The sequence below is a fragment of the Neoarius graeffei genome, chromosome 16 (assembly GCF_027579695.1).
Source record: "Neoarius graeffei isolate fNeoGra1 chromosome 16, fNeoGra1.pri, whole genome shotgun sequence".
NCBI lineage: Eukaryota > Metazoa > Chordata > Actinopteri > Siluriformes > Ariidae > Neoarius > Neoarius graeffei.
The window spans coordinates 18,823,862-18,834,814 of NC_083584.1; the positions used below are offsets into that span (position 1 = coordinate 18,823,862).

The window sequence follows — 10,953 nt, forward strand, 5'->3', positions numbered from 1 at the left end:
TTAATTGTATTATTATAACTATTAGCAAGCAAATCAAACAACATATTAACAAATCAATATATCAAATCACCCGACACGTATGAAAACAGAAGAACTGATTTTTTACTGTTGCGGAGATATCGCGGGAGTAGAATGGATGACGTATACAAGGCTACGGTGTGCCTTAGGGGACAGAAGGGTTCGTTTTACCTTACTGTCACGTCAATGTCATTGTTGTTTTATTGCCATTGTAGAAATATTGTCACCTAATAAAAAATCGTTTCATATCGATATTATGAATTTTGATATCGTTTGACACCAATATCGATATCGTGATAAAAATACGATATATTGCACAGCTCTAAGTGGTCCTAAAAAAAGAAAAGTGGACAGTGAGTGCAGGGTGTTCAATAAAGAATGGACAACTAAATATTTTTTTGCTGAAGTCCGATCAAAGGCTGTATGTCTTATTTGCAAAGAAACCGTTGCAGTTTTAAAGGAATATAACATCAAACGGCACTTTTCCTCCAAGCATGCTAATTATGCTAACAACCAGTCAGCGCAAGCACGGACGAATACAGCTCAGCGGTTGCTGAGTGAATGTGAGTATTAACACTTTCTCTTTTTAAAACTATGTTGGAGCTGTAATAAGATGGTAGTCACATGTTTACAGACATAATAATATAAAAAGTATAACTCTTAGTAATTTTGGTTGTCGTGGGTGGCTGCTGTAGTGCTGGTGTTTGTTTTTAAAGCCTAGGTCACAACCGGCCGTACGTGCTCCTACGGCCGGTCTACGTGCAAAAAACGCAAGGAACGCACGGAGGGCGCGTGTGTGACGTGCTGATTTTCGAGCCGTAGACTGGCCGCAGACCGGCTGCAGAGGTTCTTTGTCATGTCAAACAAACTCTATGGGTGCTTACGTTTTTTTTCAGGTTGCAAGACAAACTTACAGCCAACGCGCGTCTTTCTCCACGAACAAAAAAAAAAAAAAATCGCACGCCCAAAAAATCGTACGTCCGGTTGTGACCTAGGCTTAAGTACCATGTGCTTTTGGGTGTCTGCTCCGCCCCTCATTTATGTCCCTGTCTATTATGAGCAGCTGACCTTGCTTCTGCTTGTATCTGTTCCTGGACTTTTGCCTGTGGAGGTTATTCTGATCTATGAGTGGCCTTTTGGAATATGAAAACCTGTTTGGAACCTGTGTTTTGATTTTTTGAGGACTGGAAATATTTCAGTGAGTGACTTTGAACCTGAAAACCAGTTTGGAGTTTTTTGCTTTCTTGAGCTGTTTTGTTTGATTTTGTGGGCTGGATGGATCCAGTGCCAAACCATTGAACTGCAAACATTTTGGAATGGTGTGGCACCTCTCCTACTAATGGTGATTGGTTGTACTGGCAGGCTGGAAGTGGATGGTTAAAAAAAACACTCAGGTGTAAATCTACGAGTTCAGTGAAATGTACAAAAATGATATGTACTGATATGTAATTTAGTTCAACTTAATGAGATGCAATTTAGTTGTATGTATAAAATGATACAAATATACAAATACACTGGCATCCTACTCATCCTGGCAGCTAAAAGATGTCATCTCATCTCATTATCTCTAGCCGCTTTATCCGTCTACAGGGTCGCAGGCAAGCTGGAGCCTATCCCAGCTGACTACGGGCGAAAGGCGGGGTACACCCTGGACAAGTCGCCAGGTCATCACAGGGCTGACACATAGACACAGACAACCATTCACACTCACATTCACACCTACGCTCAATTTAGAGTCACCAGTTAACCTAACCTGCATGTCTTTGGACTGTGGGGGAAACTGGAGCACCCGGAGGAAACCCACGCGGACACGGGGAGAACATGCAAACTCCACACAGAAAGGCCCTCGCCGGCCACGGGGCTCGAACCCAGGACCTTCTTGCTGTGAGGCGACAGCGCTAACCACTACACCACCGTGCCGCCGCTCAAAGATGTAATTTAAGAATTAAGTGTGCTACTTTTCTTACTGTCATGTGTGCGTGTGTGTGTGTTACTTTTCTGGATGGATCCAGTGCCAATCTATTGAACTGCAAACATTTTTCTGCTCTGCCTTTGTTGACTGAGAACTAAAATAAATGTCAATCTGATCTGCATTTGGGTCTCTGTCAGTGAAGGCCTTACAATAACACAAAAGCTTTTCCGGTTTATGTTTGATATGTATGAATTTGGTGCTGGCCCGGCCCGCCTGGCAAATTTCAAAAGTCATTGTGGCCCCTGAGCCAAAAAGTTTGCCCACCGCTGGTCTAGAATGTCTTTGTATGCTGTAGGTTTACAATTTCATTTCACTGGAACTAAGAGGCCCAAACCTGCTCCAGCATCGTAATGCGTTTTTGCACAAAGCGAGCTCCATGAAGACACGGTTTGCCAAGTTTGGAGTGGAATTGAAAAACTCAAGTGTCCTGCACAAAGCCCTGACTGAACTCAACCCAAATGAACACGTTTGGGATGAACTGGAACACCGACTGCACCCCAAACCTCCTCAGTGCCTGATCTCACTCATGCGCTTGTTGTTGAATGGACAGAAATCCCCACAGCCACGCCCCAAAATCTAGAGGAAAGCCCTCCGAGAAGAGTGGACGTTATTATAACAGCGAAAGGAGGACTAAATCTGATATGAACTGCAATGTTCAACAAGCACATATGAATGTGATGGTCAGGTGTCCACAAACCATAGGGTTGCTAAGATATAAACATGTACGCGAGAACATACCTCATCTCATCTCATTATCTCTAGCCGCTTTATCCTGTTCTACAGGGTCGCAGGCAAGCTGGAGCCTATCCCAGCTGACTACGGGCGAAAGGCGGGGTACACCCTGGACAAGTCACCAGGTCATCACAGGGCTGACACACAGACACAGACAACCATTCACACTCACACCTACGGTCAATTTAGAGTCACCAGTTAACCTAACCTGCATGTCTTTGGACTGTGGGGGAAACCGGAGCACCCGGAGGAAACCCACGCGGACACGGGAAGAACATGCAAACTCCACACAGAAAGGCCCTCGCCGGCCACGGGGCTCGAACCCGGACCTTCTTGCTGTGAGGCAACAGCGCTAACCACTATACCACCGTGCCGCCCGCGAGAACATATAAATATGAGAAATTATTATAAACATTGTAATCAATCATATTTATTTATCAGCTTGCTAGGTGCAGGAAAATAAGCTCGCTATTTAACAGTTATTCCACGAAATCGAGTTGTACATGAACTGATAGCGGCTATAAACCATGTACGATGAGACTGACTGGAATAACTGCTTTATTCTCTCCACATTCACTGGATTTTGAGAAACTGAGCATTTTTATTCCTATCTTTTGCAAATTCAATAAATAAAAACTTTATGCAAAACGTCGACAAAATAATTTCTGCTTAGACTGTAAACAAGCGGCACGGTGGTGTAGTGGTTATCACTGTCGCCTCACAGCAAGAAGGTCCTGGGTTCGAACCTCGCGGCCGACAGGGGCCTTTCTGTGCGTAGTTTGCATGTTGTCCGCGTGGGTTTCCTCCGGGTGCTCCGGTTTCCCCCACAGTCCAAAGACATGCAGGTTAGGTTAACTGGTGACTCTAAATTGACCGTAGGTGTGAATGTGAGTGTGAATGGTTGTCTGTGTCTATGTGTCAGCCCTGTGATGACCTGGCGACTTGTCCAGGGTGTACCCCGCCTTTCACCCGTAGTCAGCTGGGATAGGCTCCAGCTTGCCTGCGACCCTGTAGAACAGGGTCCCTTCTAGAACCAGGACCTTCTTGCTGTGAGGCGACAACGCTAACAACTACACCACCTTGCCACCCTCATTTTGCTTTTACTTAAGTTATTGAACTTATTTAAAATGTATTTTATTTATTCTTTTTTCAGACGATTTTATCTTCTATTTTTAGACATGTTTACTTCTTTTCTGATTCAGGAGCTTGGTAGCAAATTTGAATTTCTCTCCGGGTATTAATAAAGTAATTCTGATTCTGAATAACATACTATGAGCATGGGAAAGTTCATTGGTAACTAGGGTTGATATTGCACAGCATAATTCAGAAATCAGGAAGTAATGTAGACGAGGCTGTATTTTTCTCCATATAATTCTCTTTCCTTCCTTCCTGTGAGCTCAAGCTAGATAGAGACAACCGTTTTCATGTTCTCATCGTTGAACATCTAAATATAGTTCAATAATTTCCAAATGTAAGACTTTTTTTAATAAGTGAAAATACTTTAACTAAAGTTTCTTCTTTTAGCTGATCCTGATCCGTGTATTTGAGTTGGCAAAGGGCTTTTTTGTTTGTTTTTTTACACCCAGTGCCCTTCTTGATGCAACCGTGACCAAGCTATCTGGCTTGGGACTGGCACTAAATACTCACTGGCTTGTTTTTACCTAATCCGCATGTCTTTGAACTGTAGGAGGAAACCAGAGCACCTGGAAGAAACCCACAGAGACACAGAAAGGCCCCCATTGGCCCTGAGATTCGAACCCAGAACCTGTTTGTTGTGAGGCAACAGTGCTAACCACTACACCACCATGCCACCCTGCTAACTCAAATTAGATTGAAAGAAAAATAAAGAAAAAAAAATTAGACCTCACAAAAATGTTGCTCGCAGCTTGTGATTATCCATCCATCCATCCATTATCCATAGCCACTTATCCTGTGCAGGGTCACGAGCAAGCTGGAGCCTATCCCAGCTGACTATGGGCGAGAGGCGGGGTACACCCTGGACAAGTCGCCAGGTCATCGCAGAGCTGACACATCGAGACAAACAACCATTCACACTCACAATCAATTCAGAGTCACCAATTAACCTAAGCTGCATGTCTTTGGGGGAAACCAGAGCACCCGGAGGAAACCAACGCAGACACGGGGAGAACATGTCCTGATGCCCTATGTCTGGTTGGAGTCTCGTCACTCCTGTAGAGAACTGTAGGTGGTAGAAATGGGCAACTGGACTTGCTTGAAAATTCTTGAAAACGTTTCACCTCTCGTCCAACAGGCTTCCTCAGTTCTGTCTGACTAATAGGGAGTATCCGATATTTATCCTTTCCTGGATCAGAATCAGAATCAGAATTCTGATGACCAGCTCATCTAAGGCTACGTTTACACTAGACCGTATCTGTCTCGTTTTCTTCGCGGATGCACTGTCCGTTTACATTAAACCGCCTGGAAACGCCTGGAAACGGGAATCCGCCAGCGTCCACGTATTCAATCCAGATCGTGTCAGCTCCGGTGCTGTGTAAACATTCAAAATACGCGGATACGCTGTGCTGAGCTCTAGCTGGCGTCTCATTGGACAACATCACTGTGACATCCACCTTCCTGATTCGCTGGCGTTGGTCATGTGACACGACTGCTGAAAAACGGCGCGGACTTCCGCCTTGTATCACCTTTCATTAAAGAGTATAAAAGTATGAAAATACTGCAAATACTGATGCAAATACTGCCCATTGTGTAGTTATGATTGTCTTTAGGCTTGCCATCCTTCCACTTGCAAGTAGTAAGTGATATGCGCTGGGATCACACACACAGCGGCTCAGTCCCGAATCGTGGCTTGTGCACTTCACTCGCGCGCTCTGTGAGCTGCGCAGGGCCGGAGTGCGCACCCTCCAGAGGGCACTCGCTGTTCAGGGCGGAGTGATTTGGAGTGCAGGATGCCTGCGGAGCCGAGCGTATCCGCGTATTGGCGTTGCTGTGTGCACGGCTAACGGTTTTAGTGTAAACGCGAATCGTTTTAAGAACGTTAATCTGATGATCCGCTGATTCGACGTAATGTAAACGTAGCCTAAGGTGTCATTGAGGCATCATGTTGGTGTGGGTCACTGGAGGCTGGGTGTGAACGGCGAGTCATTAGGGTGATCAAAGGATTGCCCGTTAGGGTGATCGGGTCACTGATCCTTTGATCACCCTAATGACTTGCTGTTCACACCCAGCCTCCAGTGACCCACACCAACATGATGCCTCACTGACTACGTTTACATGCACATCCAAATCGAGCTGCTGTCGGTAATCGAGCTGAAGGCCCCAGCAGGGTGCCAGAGAAATCCAATCCTACATGCACACAACTGAAATCGGGCTATTGTGTGAGGTGCATTGTGCACCCGAGCCACAGGTGGCGCAACACGCCCCATCGTGTTGGTACACTTCCGGTTGTCGTCATGAAGAAGAGCTATTCAAGAGTGTAAACAAAGTTATCAGTTCCGTGTTCTCCATTGCGCGTTTTTCTCCCGTCCATGAATTTTAATATATTCAACTCCTTAAGCTGAATGAGCATGAACTCTGTCTCCTCACTGCTCCAGAAGTGCACGTTTCTGCTTGCCTGTGGCAGTGGGGGCGTGGTCAAGCACCGGTCTGTGACAGGAGGGCGGAGCCAGGGAAGGTGAGTGGCAGAATAACTACACCTGACGGTAATTAACCTGTGTTTGTGTGTCTTCACAGTAACCGCGCCCTATTTAAGGAGGCAGAGGGAGAGCAGAGGGGAGAGATCATCCCGGGACTAGAACACAGCGCGCACGTGTGTGTGTTTTTCTCTCAAGAATAAAAGTAGGCTGTTAAACTGAAAAGTCTGACAATAAAAAGCCTATTAGTACCAGAAGCTTTGTCCTGCCGTCCTCTGTGCTCCACCCACACTTCAGAGAGCTGTACATCGCCATTTTCTCTTCTTCTTTTGTTCCTCCTGACCTCTTCTGCTGCTCGCTACTACTGTTGTCATGCCGACCGAGGCTGTTGTGTTTCCCGCTTGTGGTCTCATCACTCGTCACTTCCGGAAGTAGCTCGACAACTAGCTCGATAGGGTATACATGCACAAAGTAGCTCGGCAGAAATCGCATAAACTAGGTCGTGTAGCTCGATTCCGAGAAATCAAGTTCGGTTCAATTTCAGCCGAATTAAGGTGTATACATCAGAGATGCACCGATTGACCGGCTGCCGATCGGAATCGGCCGATTTTCACGTGATCGGCCATGACCGGCGACCGGCCGGTCAAAATTAAAATATGCCGATTTTCTGCCGATCAAAACTTGTGTATCACATAGAGATGAAAGTGGAAATACTCGTAATTCGCAACTAAAAGGCTGCAGCTCCACTGGCAGCTTGAACATGCTTTCTAGTCCGATTGTGTTGCGCTTGCGCAGAACAGTGTCAGTCCTGCGCGCCTAACGAGCTCCGGTGCGCGCGCCGTTAACAACAACGAAATTCACTATATTTGGATATCCACATATAGTGAAATTATTTTTGTGCCAGATATTGGATGTGAAAAGAAGAAAACGTTTGTGGTTGTGTGAATTTCCCATTACAGGAATGTTAGCCTATTACCAAACATCTAGTTAGATTTGTACAAAGAGAGAAAGAAAAAAAATGTCTTTTTGTTTGTTTTACAGCCTTGGTTGCACTTGATTCCATTGGAAATTACTCTACAAATACACATTTGACAAAGATGATAGAATGGCTATGGTATAAGTATGACTGGAAATTATTTTTGTATTTTGATACTGAATGAAGAAATGGGTTGTTCTATAAGGCACAAGTTTTCAGATCTAAACAGGCTTATGAAAGTGTGTTCCATAGCAGTAGGCAAATAATATATGAGGGGGAAGTTGGTTTTGTGCCAGATATTGGATGGGAAAAGAAAAAAATGTTTGTGTGAATTTCCTATTTCAGGAATTAATGTTAATACCAAACATGAAGAAAGATTTTACAAAGAACAATGTCTTTTTGTTTGTTTTCAACCTTTGAGGTGTTAAATTTATTACTGAAAATCTGGCAGAATGTTCTATTAAAGAAAAGATAAAAAGAAAATAGTCTGTGTGTGCTGTGAAGTGGTTTGAAAAAATGAAATCGGAATCGGCCAAAATCGGTATCGGCAGGTCACACTCCATGGAAAATCGGAAATCGGAATCGGCCCAAAAAATTGCAATCGGTGCATCTCTAGTATACATGGCATTTTGAACTTCGATTTCAGTCGAGCAACGGCAGAAATTCGATTCTCTCTATGTGCATGTAAACGTAGTGACTGACACCTTAGATGAGCTGGTCATCAGAATCCTGATTCTGATTCTGATCCAGGAGAAGATAAATATCTGATACTCCCTATTAGTCAGACAGAACTGAGGAAGCCTTTTGGACGAGAGGTGAAACGTTTTCAAGAATTTTCAAGCAAGTCCAGTTGCCCATTTCTACCACCCACAGTTTACTATGACCTGGATGATTGAGAATCTTCACAGACATCCTGTAGAGAACGGCTCCATATGGACAGTTGGAAGATGCTCTGGACACTTACGGTAATGCTTTTATGGCTGGGGACTAACTTTACGACTGCAGTTGTCATGAACAGTTTTGCACTCAAGTTTCCATCGAGTTATAGCATCAACGAAACTGACTTCATGTTAAAAAAGTTAATGTTATAGTCATGTTGTTGCCCAAATGAGGATGGGTTCCCTTTTGAGTCTGGTTCCTCTTGAGGTTTCTTCCTCATGTCATCTGAGGGAGTTTTTCCTCGCCACAGGCTTGCTCATTGGGGATAGATTAGGGATAAAATTAGCTCATGTTTAAAGTCATTAAAATTCTGTCAAGCTGCTTTGTGACAATGTCTATTGTTAAAAGCGCTATACAACATCCAAACTCCACACAGAAAGGCCCCTGTCAGTGACTGGACTCGAACCCAGAACCTTCTTGCTAAGATTATGAAATAATGGAAATATCCAGATCTGGAATTAATGATCTCGAATCACAAGCTGGTGGTGTACTCATGAACACTGTCACCTCACAGCAAGAAGGTTCTGGGTTTGAACCCAGCGGCCAGCAAGGGTCTTTCTGTGCGGAGTTTGCATGTTCTCCCCGTGTCTGCGTGGGTTTCCTCCACAGTCCAAAGACATGCGGTTAGGTTAGGTTACTATGGGACGGCCTTGGGCTGAGGTGCCCTTGAGCGAGGCACCTAACTCCCAACTGCTCCCCGGGTGCTGTTAGCATGGAAGCCCACTGCTCTGGGTATGTGTGCGTGCTCATTGCTCACGTGTGTGTTCACTGCTTCAGATGGGTTAAATGCAGAGAGTAAATTTCACAAGTGTGTGATGAATAAAAGTTGTGCTTTTCTTTCTTTCAGACACAGGGAGAACATGCAAACTCCACACAGAAAGGCCCTCGCTGGCTGCTGGGCTCAAACCCAGAACCTTCTTACTGTGAGGCGACAGTGTTCATGTCTACACCACCAGCTTGTGATTCGAGATCGTTAATTCCAGATCTGGATATTTCCATTATTTCATAATCAGCTCATTATAAAGTTCACAGGGGGTGAGTTCTAACCCCAGTATCAGAATCATGCATCTCATCTCATCTCATTATCTCTAGCCGCTTTATCCTGTCCTACAGGGTCGCAGGCAAGCTGGAGCCTATCCCAGCTGACTACGGGCGAAAGGCGGGGTACACCCTGGACAAGTCGCCAGGTCATCACAGGGCTGACACATAGACACAGACAACCATTCACACTCACATTCACACCTACGCTCAATTTAGAGTCACCAGTTAACCTAACCTGCATGTCTTTGGACTGTAGGGGAAACCGGAGCACCTGAAGGAAACCCATGCAGATATGGGGAGAACATGCAAACTCCGCACAGAAAGATCCTCGCCGGCTGCTGGGCTCGAACCCGGACCTTCTTGCTACAGTATGAGGCGACAGTGTTCATGTCTACACCACTAGCTTGTGATTCGAGATCATTAATTCCAGATCTGGATATTTCCATTATTTCATCTCATCTCATTATCTCTAGCCGCTTTATCCTGTTCTACAGGGTCGCAGGCAGGCTGGAGCCTATCCCAGCTGACTACGGGCGAAAAGCGGGGTCAAGCCGCCAGGTCATCACAGGGCTGACACATACCGTAGACACAGACAACCACTCACACCTACGGTCAATTTAGAGTCACCAGTTAACCTAACCTGCATGTCTTTGGACTGTAGGGGAAACCGGAGCACCCGGAGGAAACCCACGCGGACACGGGGAGAACATGCAAACTCCATACAGAAAGACCCTCGCCGGCTGCTGGGCTCGAACCCGGACCTTCTTGCTACAGTATGAGGCGACAGTGTTCATGTCTACACCACCAGTATCAGAATTATGCATGAAAGATGAAACTGAAATCAGATGAATAAATTAGTATCATCAGTGATGGTGTGCAATATTTCAGACTAAAGGGTCAGTGCATTATGAGCAGTGCTGGAGGTTATACAGCATGTTATAACTCCAAGCACCATCAGAGCTATTCATCACCTGCAGGGCTGGAGGGAATGGACACTGGGTGTGCTGGGGTTTTACCTCATCTTGTCCTTAAGGCCATCCTCTTTGTTCTTGCTCGTCTCGTGCACCTGCTCGCAGTTGCCGGTGGTGCTGCGCGAGACGCCGCCGCCGCCACCCTGCTCGCGCCTGCTCGTGCGTTTCGAGCTCGCACCCGCACCCGCCGCTGCGGCTTCCCCGCAGATCGTCAAGGTTCTCCGCCTGCGCGTCACGGCGCCTCGCTCGCGCCGGTCACCCATGTTCCATTTAGGACAGGGCTCACTGACACATAGTGACCGACGCACGAGCGCGTCACCCTCTTATGCACGGAGTCTTCTTTGAGGTCCTGGAGGCGCATCAAGAAAAGGCAGAAGGGTGTGTTCACTTGCGTCAACGCAAACCCATGCTCCGCACATGGAGCTCGAAGGCAAAGAGTGGGAGGAGCTTCATGAATATTCATTTCTTGGGTTTCAGTCACGTGGCTTTTCTGACCGAGTTCCAGGGACGTGCACAGGATTATAGAGGGGCAGGGGCTCAAAGTCAGAAAAAGGGCAGCAAGTGCATGATTTTTTTCCCCCGGTCCTTTCCAAAATATGGAAATGTAGAATTAAAATTAACGTACTAATAGGAAGGTAAGTACTTAGCTATGTGTCCTGTGTTGGTGAAAGTGATATGCAACTATGGAAGCAA

At 45.8% G+C, this 10,953-nt stretch overlaps 1 protein-coding gene across 4 annotated transcripts in view; it reads right to left on the reverse strand.

Annotated features, from left to right (window-relative positions):
• Positions 1–10,614, reverse strand: part of dgat1a (diacylglycerol O-acyltransferase 1a) — a 104,234-nt gene extending 93,620 nt beyond the window's left edge. For 3 of the 4 annotated variants that reach the window (XM_060942600.1, XM_060942598.1, XM_060942599.1), the window contains exon 1: positions 10,306–10,614. In XM_060942600.1, coding sequence (XP_060798583.1) covers positions 10,306–10,523 — 218 coding nt within the window. In that variant the 5' untranslated portion in view covers positions 10,524–10,614. Of the gene's footprint in view, positions 1–10,260 lie in introns of all 4 variants that reach the window. The other variant, XM_060942601.1, reaches the window with a different exon arrangement.
• Between the last annotated feature and the right edge of the window lie 339 nt (positions 10,615–10,953).